At 38.5% G+C, this 21,461-nt stretch overlaps 1 protein-coding gene and 2 long non-coding RNA genes across 4 annotated transcripts in view; 2 read left to right on the top strand and 1 right to left on the bottom strand.

The window, feature by feature from the left end:
* BTAF1 (B-TFIID TATA-box binding protein associated factor 1) overlaps positions 1 to 11,020 on the top strand; it is a 43,584-nt gene extending 32,564 nt beyond the window's left edge. Inside the window, exons 26-38 of the mRNA XM_031597721.2 lie at positions 1,578 to 1,730; positions 2,376 to 2,497; positions 2,759 to 2,926; positions 3,110 to 3,187; positions 3,267 to 3,396; positions 4,002 to 4,143; positions 4,555 to 4,685; positions 5,133 to 5,258; positions 6,006 to 6,158; positions 6,720 to 6,931; positions 7,833 to 7,992; positions 8,562 to 8,732; positions 9,434 to 11,020. Coding sequence (XP_031453581.1) covers positions 1,578 to 1,730; positions 2,376 to 2,497; positions 2,759 to 2,926; positions 3,110 to 3,187; positions 3,267 to 3,396; positions 4,002 to 4,143; positions 4,555 to 4,685; positions 5,133 to 5,258; positions 6,006 to 6,158; positions 6,720 to 6,931; positions 7,833 to 7,992; positions 8,562 to 8,732; positions 9,434 to 9,580 — 1,893 coding nt within the window. The 3' untranslated portion in view covers positions 9,581 to 11,020. The remainder of the gene's footprint in view (positions 1 to 1,577; positions 1,731 to 2,375; positions 2,498 to 2,758; positions 2,927 to 3,109; positions 3,188 to 3,266; positions 3,397 to 4,001; positions 4,144 to 4,554; positions 4,686 to 5,132; positions 5,259 to 6,005; positions 6,159 to 6,719; positions 6,932 to 7,832; positions 7,993 to 8,561; positions 8,733 to 9,433) is intronic.
* The window catches only part of LOC116231755 (uncharacterized), a 34,878-nt gene extending 17,688 nt beyond the window's left edge, over positions 1 to 17,190 (bottom strand). The window contains exon 1 of one of the 2 annotated variants that reach the window (XR_016468813.1): positions 16,926 to 17,190. This is a non-coding gene — a long non-coding RNA (uncharacterized LOC116231755). The remainder of the gene's footprint in view (positions 1 to 16,925) is intronic. The other variant, XR_016468814.1, reaches the window with a different exon arrangement.
* A 50-nt stretch (positions 17,191 to 17,240) lies between these two features.
* Positions 17,241 to 20,139, top strand: LOC116231756 (uncharacterized). The gene is made up of 3 exons (XR_004167526.2): positions 17,241 to 17,471; positions 18,796 to 18,917; positions 20,035 to 20,139. It is a non-coding gene; the product is annotated as an uncharacterized LOC116231756 (long non-coding RNA).
* The last annotated feature ends 1,322 nt before the right edge of the window (positions 20,140 to 21,461 follow it).

Raw genomic sequence — 21,461 nt, 5'->3', positions numbered from 1 at the left:
ATACATATACATACACAAATGCATACACATTTGTATATATATGAAGGTGTACATGTATATAAAGGTGTATATAAATGAATGTATGTAATATGTAATGCACAAGCAATTGCTCACCAACTCCTGACTAATGCCCAGCTAGCCCCCCAAACAGGGGAAGAGACAGATTGACTCTCACCCTCTTCAAAATTCTCCACATTATGTCAGATGATATGGAATATCCCTTTGGCCAGTTTAAGTCAGCTGTTCTAATTCTGTTCCCTCCCAGCTCTCTGGGATGGTCTTGGCTCTGTACAACACTGCTTAGCAGCAACTGTAAACATCAATGTGTTATCAACATTGTTTTTCTCATAGAACCAAAAATATAGCATCATATCAGACATGCTGAACTAAATAATTCCATCCCCTCTGAAACTAAGATGCTCTTCTAAACTCAGAAAACAAATTCCACAGCTTTTGGCAAAATCACAAGTGTTATCCAGTGGTGATTAATCAGTACAGATTTGCTTCTGTTTATCACTCTTCCTGCAACTTGCAGACCTCTAACATGTTTTAATACTGCACTTCAAGGCTTCCAAGTAACTAATTTTCACCACCAGATGGTAATAGAAGACAGTTGAGAATTCATATGGCCTTTTTTAAATGAAAAAATATTACTAGCTTAATAGTTACTGTCTTGATTTTTAACTTAGTGTAATAGAATCTTAAAATCTGATAATAAGCAGCTGCTTTGGAAGGAGCACTTTCTGTATGCTTACACTGAAATGTGCTCATTTTCAATTTGAACAGCAGAACTGAATTTCTAGGGAAACAAGCTGACTGGTGTGCTGCTGTGCCAGCACACAGTTCTCTTCATATCCACGTAAATACAGTACTTCGGAATACATGTAGGTTACATTTTTTGAAGCTGTGTTATTTTAGTGAGTATCTCTTCAAAATGTAGAACACTTGTTTTATTACTTACTTAAAGAACTTCCTTAATATGAATTAATAGATAAGGAGATTCGGTATCAGATGTTGTGTATTAAGTATACAAGCTTAGTCATGTGAAGTAGATTAATAACGAGAGAAAATACTGGTATGTTTTGAGGGGCAGTCTTCTGAATGCTAATGATTTTAAATGTGAGGCCAAAGAAGGAATTTAAATTAATAACTGTATAAGGTTGAAGTCAGTAGAAACAGAGCAGTGAGTAGAATATGGAATAAATTTTTCTTTATGGGGAGATACTTGACTTAAGGAATCTTAATTCAACCTCAAAAAAAAAAAAAGCTCAGTAATTGTAGAGTTCTGATAAAACAAAGTTGATGTGCTTTAATTTTCTTTATCCTTTGTGTTTATTTCCACATCTTGGCTTCCTTTTAGTAGATGCTTGTTCTTGTTTGTCACTTAACTTTTAATACTTATTTTCTTTTGCTGAGTTGTAAAATTCCCTGGATTTATTTTATATAAAGTTGAGAAGATTGTAGATCTTTGCCATCTGTTTATTTAAAATATCCAAGCTAGTCTGAGGTTTTATTTCATCAGTGTGAGAGTTAAGTACCACAGCCCTAACATTGCTGCTTTAAAAATACTATTTTAGGCTGGTATACCAGATCCACCAAATATGTCTGAAGAATTAATTCGAATGAAAGCTAAAGAACGCCACTTTCTGGAACAACTGTTAGATGGAAAAAAACTGGAAAACTATAAAATTCCAGTACCAATCAAAGCAGAGCTGAGAAAATACCAGCAGGTGAGAGCTTGTACTTCTTTAACAAGAAAGGTAATTTCCAGTCTGGTAGGGTTTTATGGAAAGGTTGTTTGGGCGTTAGATATTTTGCTTTATGTTTCTGTTTTTTTGTTGGCTTTGTTAAATTATAATTATTTTCTTATTAGCTGAGCAATGTGCAGCTTAGACTCTTGGGTGAGGAAGACCAAATTAAGTAATACATTCAATTTATACTAATTCTTTTTTTTTCCTTCTTATGTAATTTTTCTCAATGAGGTCTGCCTTCCTAAGGCTGTCTGCAGCAGCTTGCTACTGCAAGGCCGGGCCTCATTATAACATTTGGCTACTTTGTTTCTATCTCTATCTCCCCTCTGCTTTGAGTGAATGGGCTCTAGCAGGTACATTTATGGGGATCTCTTTTTAGACTTACCGACACTAAGCATCTGTTGGATGCACCAGCTAGTTGCACTTGGGAGTTTGCATGTGTACGTAAACAGTGTTGGGTGGGAAGATGAACTCATTGTTTTGCAGTGATGAATAATGGAGTACACAATTGCTTTAAGTGAAGAAGCTTAGCTAGCCAAAAGTTTTTTTTTTTTTTTTTTTTTGTTTTTGTTTTTTTGTTTTTTTTTTTTTACTTCTGAGGCATATCTTCATTTCTGATTTCAGGATGGAGTGAACTGGTTGGCATTTCTCAATAAATACAAACTTCACGGAATTCTTTGTGATGATATGGGCTTAGGAAAAACTTTACAGTCCATTTGTATTCTTGCAGGCGATCATTGCCTCAGGTGAGCTTAAATAAATGTTCTATCATAAGGACTTGAACAAGTTTTATCTATGGTTATGATCTGTTGTCCTGGACAACCAAGTGTAGGTGGTCTGGCTTGAGCTGGGGGTTGGACCAGATGACCTCTAGAGGTCCCTTTCAACCTCAACTATTCTGTGATTCTGTTTTTTAAAATACAACAAAAACAAAAAATCACAGAATAAAACCACCACCTCCAGGAGAGGAAAAACAACAACAAAATTTTGTTTTGATATTCCTAAAGGGCTCAAGAATATGCAAGAACAAAACTGGTAGACAGTGTCCCCCTTCCCTCGTTGGTGGTATGCCCTCCTACACTCACAGGACACTGGGTGGATGAAGTGGGAAAATTTTGCTCCAAAGAATATCTTAATCCTTTGCACTATACAGGACCTCCTACTGAGAGAGCAAGGTAATGCATTTTGCACTTTGTGTTTATGATTTAGGCACTGTAAAATATCACACAGAATTCTGCAGTTCGTTTGATTACTGAGAGACAGTTTGTGATCATGGTAAAACATATGGTGGTACTTTTAAGGCTGCAATAATATAAAGGGACACTTCAGTTATGATGTCTTTTTTTTTTTTCCTGAAGATTACAATATCAGGTGAAAAGGCACAATCTCATAGTGGCTTCGTATGATGTTGTGAGAAATGACATTGATTTCTTCAGGTAAGAATTGCTTTGTTTTCTGAAGTTTTAATAACTTAGAATTTTAAATACTACTTAAGTCTATGTTCTTATTTTCTAGAAATATTAAGTTTAATTACTGCATTCTTGATGAAGGCCACGTAATAAAAAATGGAAAAACAAAACTGTCAAAAGCAGTAAAACAGCTGACTGCCAATTACAGAATAATTCTTTCTGGGACACCAATTCAGGTAACTGCTGTCCTTCTTTCTAAGGAGCTTGGTGAGAAGTAAAAAACGAGCATTTTGCATTCTGTGTTATTGTACAGCTGGTCAGAGTTCTCTTGTTCCAAGTACCTGTTGTAAAGTAAGCTTTTTATTAGTAAGTGTTTGAATGTAAGTCTTCTTTCCCATATAGAGCCATGATAGTGTGAGTCTCAAAGACTCTCTAACACTTGTTAAGGTAGTGGGCAGGAGGAAAAGAGCATTTCCTAATGCCTCAAGTGAAGTTTACAGGAACCCTGACTTAAAGAACTCCACAGTTTGAGCTCTGTCCTAATGATTTATGTCTGGAGTATCCATCCCGTCCAAGACTAAGACCAGTGGAATCTCCTGAATTTTGTTGTCCATAATTGGGGGTGTGGCTTACAACATCAGATACAGTAGAAAATCCACTTAAATGTTGAAGAGTATGTAATTTAAGCTGATGAAAGAGCCCCTGGGTTTCAGTTTAAAATTGTGTTGAACCTTTGGAATGTTCTCCTGGAAGCATTATGTATGTATGGAAATGTTCCTGATAACTTAGAACAATTCATTACTTCTGAAGGGAATTTAACAACTGTTTCTTTTATGTTCAGAACAACGTCTTAGAGTTGTGGTCATTGTTTGACTTCCTTATGCCAGGATTTTTGGGTACTGAACGCCAATTTGCAGCTCGTTATGGCAAACCAATACTGGCAAGTAGAGATGCCCGAAGCTCCAGTCGTGAACAAGAAGCTGGTGAGGATCAAAATCTTAAGGATTTTTTTTTTTCCTTTCAAACAAGAACTTCTGAAGTATAGTCAATTCCATCTTAAGAGTGCTGGTTTTTTGGGTGGTGGGTTTTTTTTTTTCTTGTGTGTTCTGAATGTTTTGAATTATTTGTATTTAACAACAACTCTTTATGTGGGCTGATAGTGATAAGACAAGGGGGAATGGTTTTAAACAAATAGAATCATAGAATTGCCCAGGTTGGAAGCATCCAAGGCCAGGCTGGATGTGGCTCTAGGCAGCCTGGTCTGGTGGTTGGTGACCATGCACATAGTGGGGGGTTGAAACTCGATGATCATTACGGTCCTTTTCAATCCAGGCCATTCTATGATTCTATTTTCTACAAAATTTAACTTGTTTCCATTCCTTTCCCTCCACTAGGGGTTCTTGCAATGGAAGCACTGCACCGCCAAGTTCTGCCATTCTTGCTAAGGAGAATGAAAGAGGATGTACTGCAAGATCTTCCACCCAAAATTATTCAAGATTATTACTGTGTTCTCAGTCCTTTACAGGTATGTTTAAAAAGTCAGCTGGAAGCTTAGGTATTTTGTTTTAACAGCATAGAGATAAGAACAAGCAGTTCTGTATTCCAGTGTCAGTTTTGTATCAGCTCTTGACATTCTCTGAGGCCACAAGACCAAAAAAAATAAATCCTAGTAATATTGATATCTACGTGCAGTCCAGTAGACTGCACTTTACCTTAATTTCTGACTTAGTTCTACAAGAACAATTTATTGGCATCTGTAGATTTTTTTCTCAGCAAATACTTTACAAGCTGAAAGAAATTCACTTGCAAGCGATTACACTATTAATGTTGATCTTATGCTACATATAAGGTAGCTTTCTTTGTTATCCACTAGTTTAGAACCTGAACTTGAAATTAAATTTGGAAAAATGTTATTTCCTTTTTGGTGAGGAAGAATGCATACTCATTCTTTTGTCTGGAACATGGTCTACAGGTTCAGCTGTATGAAGACTTTGCCAAGTCTCGTGCCAAATGTGACATTGATGAAACAGTTTCTTCAATTTCACTACGTGAAGAAACTGAAAAACCAAAGCTTAAAGCTACAGGTCACGTATTTCAGGTACAATTTCTTTTCCAATTTTCACTAACTTGTTCACTTATTTATGACAATTATATTTGTGTTAAATTAAAACTGAAAAATTGTTATGGCTAACTTAGACTGTATGCCTACAGTTGTGTAAGTAAAATATTAGTAACAAATTCTAATTTCCCTAGAAGGTGATGTATATATATGATGCTTCAATTATGTTATAGTGTATTAACAGTGATGTAAATATGACTTTAAATTTTTTTCCTAATATTTACTCTACTAGCATTCAGATTTTGTGGATCTTACATAACGTTATCAACCAAAATGATTATTAAGAGTACAAAACATTAAGATTGAAGTTAGTAGCTTCTAATTTTATCATTTACATTGCAAAATTAAGATTGCAAAGCATGAACCAAACAGTTACCTTAAGGTTAGAAGGGAAGGTTCATTGTTTTACAGAATGGCAAATTAAGCTTTAGTTATGTAGAAGAAATAATTCTCAAAGGGTTCTGCTCAGCTCCTATGCCTCTCACCTGTTCTCTGCTCTCATAGATATAGAAAATGGTCATCTTTGTAACAAGAACCAAGATCATTATGGCCCTAACAGTAATGGATGCAATCTAAAATATAGGTTTTCTTAAGCAAAAAGGATAAATTTAGTTAAATGAAAATATACCAGTCTAACTTGTGAAATATGGCTAAGTGGCTTCTATACAGCTGTAACTATGTTGTTACTAACAGTTTCTTTGAACTTCATTTCCTAAATAATTGAAGGCATTGCAATATTTACGGAAGCTCTGCAACCATCCAGCACTAGTACTAACAACCCAGCATCCAGAATATAAAAGAATTACAGAGCAACTTGCAGCTCATAATTCATCCCTTCGAGATATCCAACATGCACCTAAGCTTTCTGCTTTAAAACAAGTAAGTAGATCTATAGGTTGTGCCTTAATGTGTCTCTATTTATGTTATGGTTTGGGATTTTAAGATCCCATCAATCTGAAAACTGATCTTAAAATGTGAGTTAAGTAACAGATAAAATAGAGTCCAGGGGTTTCCTTTTACATTTTATGCCCTATTTTGCTGTTTAGCCAAGGAAACTCAAAATTGGAAGTAGAACGGAAAGTAATGAGTTTTACATTAGAGTTTCTTACCAGGCAGCAAAACTTAGTTATTTTCTGTTTCTTACTCTTGGCCTTCTCGTTGCAGATTTACTCCAATTTACTATACTGGAGATTATTAGTTTGATAAAATTAGGTTGTGTTAAAGACTTCAAATTCTACTGTAAATAAAGAAAATGAATATTCTGCTGAATCTTGAAAAAACTTGTTTTTCCTGTAGAATCAGACTTTTCTTTGTCATTTGAATAGCTGTCACAGACTTCCTTTGTAGTTTGTGTTTCTCTTCCTTCTACTTGTGGTAGTCCATCCATTTACATGGGATCTACTGTCACTCTGATATGCTTTAATGCTCTTTTACTTGAAGCTGCTGCTGGATTGTGGTTTGGGAAATGGTGGATCTTCAGAGAGTGGTACAGAAGCTGTTGTGGCCCAACACAGGATACTTATCTTCTGTCAACTTAAGAGCATGCTGGACATAGTAGAGCATGACCTTCTCAGACCTCAGTTACCTTCAGTCACCTATTTACGATTAGATGGTAGCATACCTGCTGGCCAGAGGCATTCCATTGTTTCACGGTAAGCATATTCATTCATGACTGATATAAAGACAACTGCAGTGAGTTATTTATGGTCTGTAACTGACACTCATTCTACTGCAGGCCATCACCGTCTAATTTATATTTAAAAGAAATTAAAAATAAAAATGCCACACTTCTGCCTGGGAAAGCCTATGTTAATAGCAAGAGTCTGCATCAGAACTTAAGTACTGCCTTTAAAGTAATTGGATGACTCTTTAAAAACAACATTGAGGAAGAAAATTGCTAATATCTGCTCCCTCTCTATAACCTGAGTAAAGACATCACCAAACTGCAGACAAACCAGAAATATGTGGTTACCTTATAACAACTGGCACATGAAAACAAATGCATAAATTAGCAAATAACCTTGGTGTTCTATGCTATCCTTTCTGTGTATCACCTGGAGATTATTACAGTTTTATGAAGAACCCTAAGAGATTTGGGATATAGAAAATTGGGATATGGGAATGTAAGAGCTATGTTTTACTTCATACTTAATATGGCTATTTCCTGTATTAATGGAAGTAAAACCAAACCCCAACATTACTGGCATGTGTTAATATAGGAATAAGATCTATCTTAATTTTAATATCAGAGATAGAAGTTGGAAGACAATCTTAAGGAATTGTGTAACTTTGCTCATGCCTGCATTTACTTGCATGACTTGCTCAACTGATTTAACCTAGGACCAACAGTACAAATACTTTTATTGCTAGTGGGTAGATGTCTTAGATACTGCAAGTTTTATTTTGTTTTATTAGTAATTAGTAATAAATTACTCCATTTTTTTTAATACTACTTATTCAGTATTAGATCAAAGAGGAACCTCAGGCAGCTGAGGTTCATATTTCCATCCTTAAAAAAATGTTACCATGCTTAACTTCCTTTTTTTTTTTCAGGTTTAATAATGACCCATCTATAGATGTTCTATTGCTCACCACTCATGTTGGTGGATTGGGACTTAACTTAACAGGGGCAGATACAGTAGTGTTTGTGGAACATGACTGGAACCCAATGAGAGACCTGCAAGCCATGGACCGGGCACACCGTATTGGACAGGTGAAAAACTCTTTATTTCCCATATTTTTTCTTACTGAGCTCTTGTTTCTTCAAATTTGGATAAGATTAAAATGATAGCACATAAAGTGATTTCTAGGGGTTTCCACCTAGTTTTCAGTCACTACTTTCTTACAAATATGTCAGATGTTGAAGGGTCTACTTTCATATCCCTTCCCCAACTTTGTATGATCCCCTTTTCCATACTGAGCTGCTGAGAAGCATCCAGAGAAGGAATCATCTTTCAGTGGAGGAACAAATGCAATAAAAACAAGGTACTGAAGGGAAGCCACATAGAATTGTCCTTCTCTGATGCTTGAACAGGGAACAAGTGACTAGCTGTTAGTCTCTACAGTTATGACAAACAGCAGAATTCCTAACTTCCTCAGCACAGATATTGCAGATGCCTCTACTGTGTGCTAGCATAGCCCTGTACTCATTCTTTTCTCTTAACAGCAGTCAAACTTATAAAATTACCCAGAAGTATATCAAACTACTTCCCAGCCATCCTTGACAGATAGTAAAAGATCACACTTTCTTGAATACTGAAGCTGTTGTTTTTACTCTTTCAGAAACGTGTTGTTAATGTGTATCGCCTGATAACCAGGGGAACTCTAGAGGAGAAGATTATGGGTCTTCAGAAGTTCAAAATGAACATTGCTAATACAGTGATCAGCCAAGAAAACGCAAGCCTACAGAGCATGGGAACAGAACAGCTTCTTGATCTCTTCACTCTTGACAAGGTAAGGAAACATTTTTTAGAAATAGCTACCAAAAACAGAGGAAAGCTGGGGAAAAGCTTGGAATTGCAAAACTTCAGATGAATACTTAAAGTGGAATAATGAATAGCAGGTAACTCTGAAAAACAGGAAGGCATTTTCCCAAATTAATCATAGAATGGCTTAGTTGGAATGGACCTTAAAGTCTGCTCAGTTCCAACCTCCCTGCCATGGGCAGGGTTGCCACCCTCTAGATCAGGCTGCCCAGGGCCTCATCCACACAGGCCTTGAATGCTTCCAGGGATGAGGCATCCACAGCTCCTCTGAATCCTCACCTCTCTCTGAATAAAATTTCTGTCTGAAATTTAACCTAAATCTTCCCTCCTTTAGTTTAAAGCCATTCCCCCTTATCCAATCACTATCAGACTGTGTAAAAAAAAATTGCTTCCCTCCTGCTTATAAGCTCCCCTCAAGTATTGGAAGACCACAACGAGGTCTCCCTGGAGACTTCTCCAAGTTAAACAAGTCCAGCTCCCATAGCCTTTCGTGATAGGAAAGGTGCTCCAGCACTCTGATAATCTTTGTGGACCTCCTCTGGAATTGCTCCAACATTTCCAATCATCAGACTTAAAGAATTTTTTTAGGAGTAATTTGTAAAGGAAAACTAAGAATACATGCTTATGATCAGTAAATATTCCTGAAAACATTCTTTATTTTTTTGGAAGGATGGAAAAACTGAAAAACCTGATACCTCTACCTCTTCTGGGAAAGCATCAATGAAATCAGTGCTCGAAAACCTTGGAGAACTATGGGATCAAGAACAGTATGACACTGAATACAGCCTCGAAAACTTTATGCATTCATTAAAGTAACCATCATATATTTGTAAAACAACTGCTGCTAGTTCACAATTTTTTCTGCTGATATTCAGCAAACTTCAAAGCATATATAGTGAACCTTTAGCTTAATGTGTAAATAGACTTATTGAAGAATCTTCAAAAGGCTGACACTGAGTAGTGTCACCTGTCTCACTGGGGAGTTATTCTGTCTTAAACATTTGCACTGTATAGAATAACTTTAAATGTAAACATTGTGAGGTGGTTTGAATTTTACTTGTTCTGAATGGCTGCAAATTCTTAACTTGGTAGAAGAATAAAACAAAGCAGGTTTTTACAAATGTTATCAAGTGTTACTTCTGTTTGAAGTAAGTCCACTATTGTTTCTTTCTGTATCTGTAGTAGTTCTGTACAGTTGTTTCAGTGAGTACTTTAGGTTGTTCCGTGTACATTTTTCTTTTAAACACAACTTGCTTTTATCATGTATTAAAAGAATTCAACTTAAACTTTCATTCAGATCATTTCAGAACTTGTATCACCAGAGGCAAAGCCTAGAAGCCTTGAAAGTACAGATTAATTAAATGGCACTAGGTATGTGCACCCACCTTTGTATATTGAGTATAAATACACTCTTCAGTCTTTTGACACCATCTTGAGAGAACAGCCAACTTGAACTTTTTAATGTAAGGAGTTATACTAAATACAGGTAATGGTCTATTTGAGGCCATTTTTGCATCCTTTTAGCAGGGGTGTACTTTTTTTAATTTATCTATAAGGCTAGAATATAGCCACTTGGAGAGATGCATGTATTCAGTATGTTTCAATCCTATATATTTTTTTGTAACTAAAAAGAAAATAAATATACAGACATTTTCCAGAAGTAGATTTTACACTGTCTAGGATTTTAAAATCCATGCTAAAGTGACTGTTTACTAAATTGATGCATGATTTAAAGCTTCTTAAAGGAATAGGACAGATTTCTTTCTTTAGGAAAACATATACATAGAAATACCTACATCCAGTTTGAGGGACTTGAATAGTTAAAATCATGTAATAAAGATAGTAAAGGACTTAATAGCAGTGAGTGAGAATAATATGGCTGTATGTTAAGCAGCTTTTTATAAAAGGGAGGCAGTAGTAAAGGTGCATTTCTAGATGTGCATATGTACCAGTATATGCACTTTTATAAATATTAAATTATAGATAACTTACAGCAGACAGCAGTTGTCTGAATACAAGAAAATATATGTATAAATATAAAACCTAAGGTTTGTAGCTTGCTGTGTGCTTAAGCATCAGAGCTTAAAAACCACCAGAGACCTCAACTATGTAAAATAAGATTGTTTTAAAACTATATGAATCAAGACTGTTCTGCAGCATTGGATATGAATTAATGTCACATTTCAATAGTTATGAACTGCCATACTGTAACTAAATTAGCATTCCATGAAAATAAAACTGGGAATATGTAACTTGTATGTTGTGTATGTGCATGTTTGTTGTTTTTCTGTACAGATGACTTTCACTGTGGCTAAATAGGCAAAAAAAAGCCAAAACACTAAGAGTTTTGGAAATCATAGCAGCATATTCATTTTAACTGCATGCTTCACACACAATATTTTTGTTGTGCTTCTAACTCTAATAATTTAAGGAGGAGAGACAGGATAGGGCTCAGTGTTTTATAAGCAGAGAAACTGGATACCAGGTACTTTAAGATAAAGTGGTGCAGTAATCTTATGGCAGTGCCCAGAAATAATAAGGTATTTGGTTCTTTATTAGTCATAATACTACATGTTTTTCAGCAGGATTTTATTAGTTGCAGTAGAAGTAAACTGCTTGGTTCCTGCAGTGTTCTTGTTTGGGGAAAAGACAACAAAAGACTATAAAATAGTTATTAATCCTCTTGAAGTTGCTATACAGTCATAGTACTCTTAACAATGTTTCTCTTGGATGCGATATTAAAAAAAAAAAGCATAGCATTTACCATGACCCTAGTTTGGACTGCAGAGAGTTCACAGTGTACAAATTGGATTCACTTACAACAAAACTAGAAATAGGTTTTTGGAATTCCTCTAACTACACTCCATCTGCTTAATGGGTATATAGCTAAGATAGAATAGAAATAAAAGCTTCAGATATGTTAGTTTCTGAGCACTAAGCTTTTCCCCTATTGCAGTGTATTATTTGCTGAAGATGATGCTAACATTCCAAGATATGTATGCTCATGATTGAGTTTAAATGAAATTACTTCACACTTAATCTTTTTTGTCCATCATAGGAGATTCCTATTATTTCTAGATAAGCCTGCATTTTACCTTAAAACTACTCGATTTAAAGACATGCCTAAACTTACTAATACCCTTGATTTCACTACCACCACATGGTTCTACAAGTTACTTAGGCAGGGAGCACATGGAATCACCAGATGGTTTGGGTTGGAAGTGACCTCAAAGACCTTCCAGTTCCAACCTCCACACCATGGGCAGAATCACCTCCCACTACAGCATGCTGATGAATCCTCATCAAACCTGGCCTTGAACACTTCCGAGGAATGGGACATCCACAGCTTCTCTGGGCAAACGTTTCTGTGAACACTCTCTGAATAAGGACTGTGTTGATTTTTGTCTATCCTAGTAAAGGTGCTAGTCTCATTGGTGTTGTTTTGAGGGTTTTCTTTTTCCTTTTTTTCTTTTTTCTTTTTCTTTTTTTAACGCTAAAGCTGCAATAACTATGCAAGATGACAACAGACTGATGCTAAGGTTAAGCCATTTCATAAGCTTCTTGTACACAAAGAGATACGAACATGCAAGTTTACATCTCAGCTTAAGTTGTACCCAGTCCGCACTGCCTCTGCACAGACCAATGCACATGAACATCACTTGATAATCTCTTGCTTCACCTGTCAGTACCACTGCACAAACTATTTTAAACAGGTACAGTACTTTAAATACGATTTCAGTAAAACTAATCTATCGGCAGAGATTGGAAGAAGTTAAAATGGCCAGCCATTTAAAACTGAAGTCTCTTGGAAGGATGATTTGTTAATTTTCAGAGTACTGAGTACAAAAACTGGTTTCTGACTCTTCATATCAGGAAATCAAGTTATAAAGATTTCCTTTTTCACTGCTTCTACTGAGGAGGACCAAGGCATAACACTATAGTATCACTTCATCTCACAAGGGACTTATAAGTGAGAAATTCAGAAACTCTAATGATTGGCAGCAGAAGCAAATGGGGACAGAGGAATCCATTGTCAGAGGAAGGCTTGAATTCTTTGGAGTTAAATGTTTGGTAAAGACTTGAGGTGACACTTAATACTGAGCTTATTAAGCAAGCAGGATTAAGGAGGGACTGTATGTGATCATAAGCACAAGGAAGCCAAATGAAATTCAACTTTACCTAGCACAGTCCAGGTACAAATAAGATCACAGAATCAACAAGGTTGGAAAAAACCTATAAGGTCATCCATCCAATCCAACCATCCACCAATTACCAATAGTTCTCACTAAACCATATCCCTCAACATGCCCAAACATTCCTTGAACACTTCCAGTGTCAGTGATTCCACCACCTCCCTGGGCAGCTCATTCCAGCACCTGACTACTCCTTCAGAAAAGCAGTATTTCCTAACATCCAGCCTGAATTTCCCATGGTGCAACTTAAGGCCATTCCCTCTAGTCCTATCACTAGTTAGGCAAGAGAAGAGGCTGACCCCCGACTCACTACAACCTCCCTTCAGGTAGTTGCAGGGAGTGATAAGGTCTCCCATGAGCTTCCTCTTCTCTAGACTGAACAATCCCAGCTTCTTCAGCTGTTCTCCATAAGGTCTGTGCTCCAGGCCCCTCACTGGCTTCATTGCCCTTCTCTGGACACACACTCCAGGCCCTCAATGTCTTTCTTGCAGTGAAGGGCCCAAAACTGAACACAGGACTTGAGGTGCAGCCTCACCAGTGCTGAGTACAGAGGGACAATTATTTCCCTGCTTCTGCTGGCAACGCTACTTCTGATACAAGCCAGGATGCCATTGGCCTTCTTGGCCACCTGGACACAGTGCTGACTCATCTTCAGCTGGGCATCGACCAATGTACCCAGGTCCATTTCTTCTACACAGTCTTTCAGCCACTCTACCTCAAGCCTGTAGTGTTGCCTGAGGTCATTGTGGCCAAAGTGCAGGACCCGCTACTTAGTCTTGTTGAATCTCATCTCATTGGCTTCAGTTCAGCGATCCAGCCTGTCCAGGTCCCTCCATCCCCCAGGCAGATCACACTTCCTGCCAACTTGCCATCACCCGCAAAGTTACTGAGGGTGCACTCAATGCCCTCATCCAGGTCATCAATAAAGATATTGAAGAGGACAGGCCCCAGCACTGACCCCTGGAGAACACCCATCGTGACCAGTTGCCACCTGAATTTAGCTCCATTCATCACCACTCTCTGGCCCTCCAGACAGCTCCTTACCCAGCAAAGATACTACAAATAAAATTAGTTGTAGCGTTAACAAAAAATCATAGTCACACAACTGTGCTACTTGCCTCCATGAAATCGGGAATAAGATGCACTTATCCTGATTAATCAACAAGTACATCTACCTCTTACTTCACACTTGAAAATTACACACATTTTTAAGTAAAAGGAAGACAGCTGTCAAGAAAAAAAAAAAGATACATCTCAAATACTAGTGCAGAAGCTTTCAGAGAAAAGCTTTAAGCTACAGTATTGCAAAGACTATAATTTCTATCAATTCTGATAGATTTTTCTGTTATCAGTTAGACTCCATTGCAGTTCAATGACTCCAGCTGCCTCTCAAAGTGCTAACACTGCCATGCCAGTCAACTGAGTCAGGTGCCACATTCAGCCACCATCACGCTGAATGCATCAACTCCCCACACACTACAACAATTCATAACTGGTGCACCACTGATTGCATTAAAAGAAGCAGCTGCATGGGACGAGAAATTGCTTTTCAAAATCTGAAGCCTCTGCATAGATGAACAATCTGAAGTTCTATGAAAACATAAGCAGATCTGCTGCTTAAACGAACAGGGCTAAGACTCAATTTATATTGACTAAAAAAAAAATTGCCACCTGAATTCATTTAGTAATTACATACAAACGTTAATGTTAAACTATGCCAGTTCCTCAAGACCTTAAATAGAAAGAAGGGATAGCCAAAGAAATAGAGTACTCAAAGCCAGGTAATGTTATGGAAGTCAAACCTGAATTTAGAAACCTTGTTAGGTTATCTCTTTTCTTCCACCAAATCTTTAAAAGGTAACATACTCAAAACTTGTGCTGTTCTTTTAGTGCTACAGCACAAGCATGGCTAAGAAAACTCAGTGTTCGGTGCCTGTTGTTAATTATTAGCAAGTCATCAACAAATACACACTTTTACACATGATGACTTGCAGAATTTTGTTCTAAAGTAAAATTCAGGTGCAGATATGTTGAGTTCTAAGAGAATTCCATGTGCTAAAGGAAAACATTTACTGCTCAATTTCTCTTTTTATAAATCAGGGGAGGAAGCAGATGTAGAGAATAGCATATTCATACATTCAAACTCGCATACAAAAAGTACAGGAACTATGGAGAAGCAAGGCAAGCAGAAACAGGGAAAAAGAAAGAGCACTACATTGCACCCTGCCAAAGGGCTGTCCCAGAAAAACTAATCTGCCACACAGAAGCTTAGAAATAGCTAAGCTAGCAGAACATGCTGGCCGTGTCCTCAGTACCAGGGGACTTTGCAGGGCGATGCTATGCTGCCCATACCAAGTCTATGCCTGCCAGAAATTTCCAGTATGTCAGAGTAATTACACTCCATAGCTTATGCAGGGTGGCTGTTTAGATACTCCACTGAGAAAATAGGAATTCTTATCAGTGTACCAGCAGTACATGAATCAACTAGTTAGCAGTGCTCCGCTTTTTGCTGCAGATCTGCATATCTCTTTGAATAAGTATTATTTTCTCCAGATACACTTAAGTATTCTGACCCCATTTCATGTGACTCATGCTACATTTATGGTGATTTAATTATCAGTTACAACCTGGCATCCTAGAAATAAAGAATTCAAGTAGCAAACTGTAACAATAAGCCAAGGGAAGAGCTCACGCAGATGTTTCAACATAAATGAAAACATCAGTTGAAACATATACAGTCTCTGCCATAGCCAGAGAAGGACAATAAGAAGACATCAGCACACTGAAAGCAATACATTCTGATTCCTACATCTAATCTGAGTTGGAGCTGGTTCATTTAAGGAGCAAAAATAGACATTTGACTGTGTAATGCTATAACATGATGGAAAGTACAGCAATAACAGCAGGATGGCAAAGTCTTTGGGTACAACAAATGAGGACAAGCACAGATACAGCAACCACAGCTACAGAAATGAAGGAAAAGAGCTACTTACCTTTAGAAGGACTCAGGTAGGCAGGGATCTCCAACAAATACCCTCACTTCCACTGCCAACCTTTAAATGAGGTGTGGCAAGGACTGGATCCTGGCTCCACCTCTTCCAGTCATTCAGGTATACTGCATGCACCTGAGCTCCCCTGGGTTGGCCCTGCCTTCCCACCAGGTGCTCAATCACTGCTTCAAGCCATCACTTACCATTTCTGCTACACTCTGCAAACAAGTGTAACTTCAAGAAAAAGTTCAAAGCTTTTTCCTTGTTTCTACACACTACCCACATCCTCACTCATTCCAAATTATCGAATGTTGAGGAACACTTGCAGCTGTTCATCCCTTGTGCCTCCATCTTGCAAATATCACTGCTCACAGAACACACATTTGTCAACCAAACTGCAGTTACTGAGGTGCTACTTCCTGCTCTTTTTGGAGCCCGCAATACCTTTACCAGTACGGGTAAAGATAAAGTCTGAATACTACCCATACTCAATTTAAGAGCATTATCTTTACAACAGACTGCGCACAGAAGCACTCAGCACAGCAGGCAAACTAACAGTCACTGCCTGCCCACGGGTGTTTGCCACTGTTTGGAATGAACGTAATGCTCACCCCTAGGCTTCTGATCAGTTACGTTATCAGTTCATTTGCAAGCCGGAAAGTACAATGTGGCACAGAACTCCAAGTTGGTACTTCTGCTTTCTTTGCTGCCCTTGTAAACGCTACAAGATGCGATCAGCATTTCAGGCTCTGCACAGCTGGTACAGTCAGCAGCAGTTAATTATTGTTTATAAAATGCAGAACTGTGTGTTCCTGCAGCTACAAGTTACATCACTCTTTGGCTGTGCCTGTTACTTATCAAAGCAACAAATAAAGCAAAACACCCAAAACCACACCGTGATGGTTTACGTGGGCTTGTACGGGTCAGGGAGCCATGAGGAGGAGCAAGGGACACAAGAAGCAGTTGCCATCACCTTACCTCTGGGAACCTTCTGCTTCAGCCTTCCCACCTGAGCACGAAGCTTGGGAGAACACATTCACATAGCGAGCAGATGGCTGCGAACGCCCAAAATAATAATAACAATAACAATAAAAAGAACATGAAAGGCCTCGACACCACGAGCACGCCCGTGCCCCGCCGCTCCCTACAGCTCCGAGGTCGCACCACCGCGCTCGGTCGCCCCCGTGGCCGCTCATAGGAGGGCCGGGCCGGCGCGGGGCCGGCGGCCGTTGGGCGGCGCGGGACCGTTAGGCGGCACGCGCCTTTCCCGCCGAGCCTTCCAGAAGCCGCCGCCTCAGCGCGGCCCCGCGCGCGCGGCGATGTTTGTCACGAACGGAACCGCGGCCGCGTGGGTTTCCAATGAACAGCCCCAAAACTGAGCGCAGGGCGGTTTGGACTGTAAATCCTTTCGCCTACCCTTAACAGTGCTGCTTCTAGAGCAGTTGGAGAGTGAGCGTGCTGCTGCTCTTGTGTGCTAGGACTGGCATCTGTGGCACGGTTTATTCAAGATGATAAGCAGCATTTGTAATTATCAAATGCCTTAATCGGTTTGGGTTTGGCATTTAATCAGCGACAAAAGCTATTTATTATCACATAAACTCTGCAGCAAATGTTATCCTTTAATTAATCCCTGCAGATGATGAAGGCTGATGATGCAGCCTGTTCCTCACACCACACTGTTAAGCTCAGGAGCATTTCTTGCTGTTTTCTCTTTCATTTTGTTTTTAGGCAGTTGTCAGCTGGCCCAGTAAAACGCGTTAGGGCGGGGAGCAGAGGCTGAGCAGCATGGGATTATTCACAGCTGAGAAACAGGAGATGAGTGAAAGTTAAACCCTAATTTGGCTGCCATGAAAATGGGAAGGGCTGTCTGGCTGTGGCACTGACCTGTGCTACAGACTCATTAAAACATGGGAGGCAGCTGCTAATTAGAGTATTTTAGGCTATGGCTACAATAACACCAGTAGATTCTCCTATGAAGGATTCTGCTGAATGTTTGCTCTGTGTTGTGACTTTGTATATTGGCATTTACAGAACTTCAAAGCAGCAGAGAAGAACCGAGGTCTGTCTATGACTAGAACAATTCCATACCTTACAATATCCACTGAAATGTTTTGTAGTATAGATAGAAGTTTTCTTACACTGCTGGCACAGACTTCTGCTGTTTCCCCGTAGTCCAACCCACTCCTCTGCCAGAATCTGACATCAATTTTAAAATTAAGCAAAGAAGCAGCAAAATATTAGACCTTGAGTTCTCAACATTTTCTTTGGCAGTATGAGGTCTAGAAGCATATCTGGAGATGTGGGTACCTTGTGTAAACCTGAAGATGTTATCGGAGAGCATTATGGGGGTGGTGGGGCAGGGAAGAAATCTCCTAAACATTTGGGAGTTGGCAAAAATGAGTTCTACCTTATTGTTTCCCATGGATGACTGATAAAAATTCTTGTGGAATTACTTGTTTGGAAATGCGATACCAAGAAAGAAGTTACCTTTGTATACTTAGCCAGCTTAGTAGCAGAAAGCTACGTAATCAGACAGATCTCTGCAGACCTACAGCAAATGTTTCATCAAATGTGAATTCTATTTTAGGAGGCATCTACCAGCACAGGGCACAGACTTTGTAAGAAAGGTTGTATAAATGTGATAGAACACGCAAAATACTGGAAGGGAGTTGTGTCTGAAACTTGTTGTAACAAAATTCCCAATCAGCAAAAGGATTCAAAAGTAAATTCTGAAAACAAACAAGCAAAACAAACCTTATTGTGTTTGGGAAATGGGAAAAGAAAGAGAAAAGTAGAAAAAGATGTTGTCTCTTATGTCTTTACTTCTGATTTCTTCTCGTCGTTTGAGGAAACCTCGACCTTGTGCTAATGGAAGGTCTCAGCTGCTAGGAATTTACATCTCCTGTGGCAGGTGTTAATTGTGGTGAGACTAAAGAGCAGCTCTACTGCAGTGCCTCTTTCTCTGTGTTGGTAAGTGGTTGCACAGTAAGGACTCAAATTATAACATGTTATGTTTTCAGAGATGTGTTGAAAATGCCAACCCAATAATTACATTTTCTAAAGTAGTCCATGTGTGCTGTGTTACTGCTGGAGGCATTCCACATTTACTAAATGATGGGTTCCTGCAGCCTGAGTTTCTGACATAAGTAGGAAAAAAATGAAGTAGGTGGATTCTGTTAAAATAAAACTTTGGAAGCTAGACAGGCTGAAATTGTGCCTCCCAGGAGGAGGAGGAGTGCTGAGGTGATACAGTGATTGATGGTACAGTTTTCAGCCTTCTGTAATGAGGAGTAATGAAAAGTAGGAAAACCAATACAGGTTGGGAAAAGCAGGTCTCTACAAGGATGAGTCCTCTGATCGTTCAGTTTCTTTGGTCCCAGGAACAAGTATAGAGGTAGTTTTACTCAAAACAATAGTGCCCTGCTGTATGTCATCCACAGCTTAGTAAAAGAAAAAGAATAAAAGACTTGACGTGAGATTTCAGAATTCATTGGGAGTTAAGGAAGGTAACCAAGTTACTCAGTTCTAATTCAATATACAAGGTTGGTTTCTCACCAAGCACAACTTGTTTTCTAGACATGTAATAGTAATGTTCTTGTATGCCTCTTAGCTTTTCCTTTCTGAGCAGTTTGGTACTTTGTCTCACCTGAGCAAAAGCTAAATTAAAAAAGAAGTGCTACTGTTATAATATGAACTGTAATATATAACAATGCATATAATAATATATATAGTAATTACCTACAGCTACTTTAAAAACCTATTCTTGATTTTCTAGTGGGTACAGAAACAATACAAACAGAAAGGCTATTGTTATTCCCAAATAACATCACTTGATTCTGTCAGGCTTCTTTTCAGTCTAAATGGAGAATATCCCTATTATTTCACAGCATGACAGCATCCTGCCTAGTGGGTTGAAGAAATGATAATGCATTCTTATGGCCATTTGGCCTCCTGCAAAGCAGCCTTATTAGCCCTGTTTCTAAGAATAAAGCCAATTAAGAATAGAAAATGCAGGAGTCGGAGTTGCATCCTTTGGAATTTAATTCATCAACTGCACTACTAAGAAAAGTTTGTTATCATTTTTCAGATGGAGTGGTTGGATCAGAGCAACTTGAAGAACAGGAACAATCCAGCAGTGACCTCATCATATATATACCTTAGGACTTGGGCAGATAAAAAGAAGCACAGGGCTACTTGAACCTCATGCGAGCAGCAAACTGAAGGTAAAGTCTCTTCGCGAGTACTACCAGTAGGGGGGATTGTCTCCAGCAGATCTAGTAATAGCAGTGTGATGAAGAGGCAGACAAAGGGGATACTGTTATTCATGCTTTATTTGGTACAAACAATGCATTTTAATCTGCCTGCCAGAAATTAAGCCCGATTGAGTCATAACTGTTGTGAGCTTGGATGCCTGAATTGTTCCTCGTGTCTGAGCTAGCCTTTCCTTCCCGTTTCTGCCAATCTGATTTGCAATCCAAAGGGATTTGTAGTGTTAACATAAGTACATTGAATAGGGTTTGACTAATTCAGTCTCGGTTGAAAATGTGTGTGTATGTAATGGGATATTTCTGAGAAGAACCCTCTTGTATTGTGCACTTCTGAGTACAAGGTTTGTTTGAATGCTGCCGTAGTCTTAATTGAACATCATAGCCTTGTCTTTGAAGCACTGATCTAATAAAGTCTAATGCTGAGGATAGGCAGCCAGTTAAATGTGCAACAAGCACAATCTCTCAAACCGGTCCAATCGCTCCAATAGAGATCAGGCTTTCAACCTCAGATTTTTAAACAGTAGGAAAGAACCAATATTTTAAAAGTCCTTGTTGTTGTCAAGTGTCAGAATTAATAGACACCAATAAATGTTTTCTACAGTCGAAACAGGGGTAGGAACTGATTGTGCTGATTTAGCTTGTAACAATGACCTGTATGGTCTTTTATTTTCAGTCCTTTAATTCCTCTTCTGTGATATGTTTGGTTTGCCTAATTAGACTGAAAGCACATCAGGGTAAGATCTGTGTCTGTGTTCTATGTAATTCCAAGTCAACAGAACTCTGCTTTGCACCAAGGTCTTTATACAATGATAAAACATAACTATTTTCAAGAGCAATTAGTGACACAAGCTTTGAGTGGGAAGTCATAGCCTGGCCTGAGAAGAAGGAATTCTTACTGCTCTTCCCTATCTGCTAATTAATATTTTCTTGAAAATGAAGAAACTAAAGTTTTTGCAAACGTTATAAACATTCAGAACGTTTGTGTAGCTCAGGCAGACTGTGAAGCACATAGATAGTGAGCAGTGCAGTTACATCTATTTGAAAATCAGATCAGCTTTCTGAATAGCTATGTATTTCAACAGAACCACACGAGTTGGTACACAGTAGATTAGTGATTCTTTGACCTAGCTATGCCAGAGCAACCCATCAGCCCCAGTTTGGCAATGACTTCAGTGTGTGTATAATTTTAAGCACATAAGTAATTCCAGTCAGGCAGGCTTGTGTTTAAGTGCATTGCTGACTAGGG

The sequence above is a fragment of the Phasianus colchicus genome, chromosome 8 (genome assembly GCF_987193195.1).
Source record: "Phasianus colchicus chromosome 8, bPhaCol1.hap1.1, whole genome shotgun sequence".
NCBI classification, from domain to species: Eukaryota; Metazoa; Chordata; class Aves; order Galliformes; family Phasianidae; genus Phasianus; species Phasianus colchicus.
Note: the sequence above shows the minus strand (reverse complement) of the source record. Positions and strands in the feature narration are given on the sequence as shown.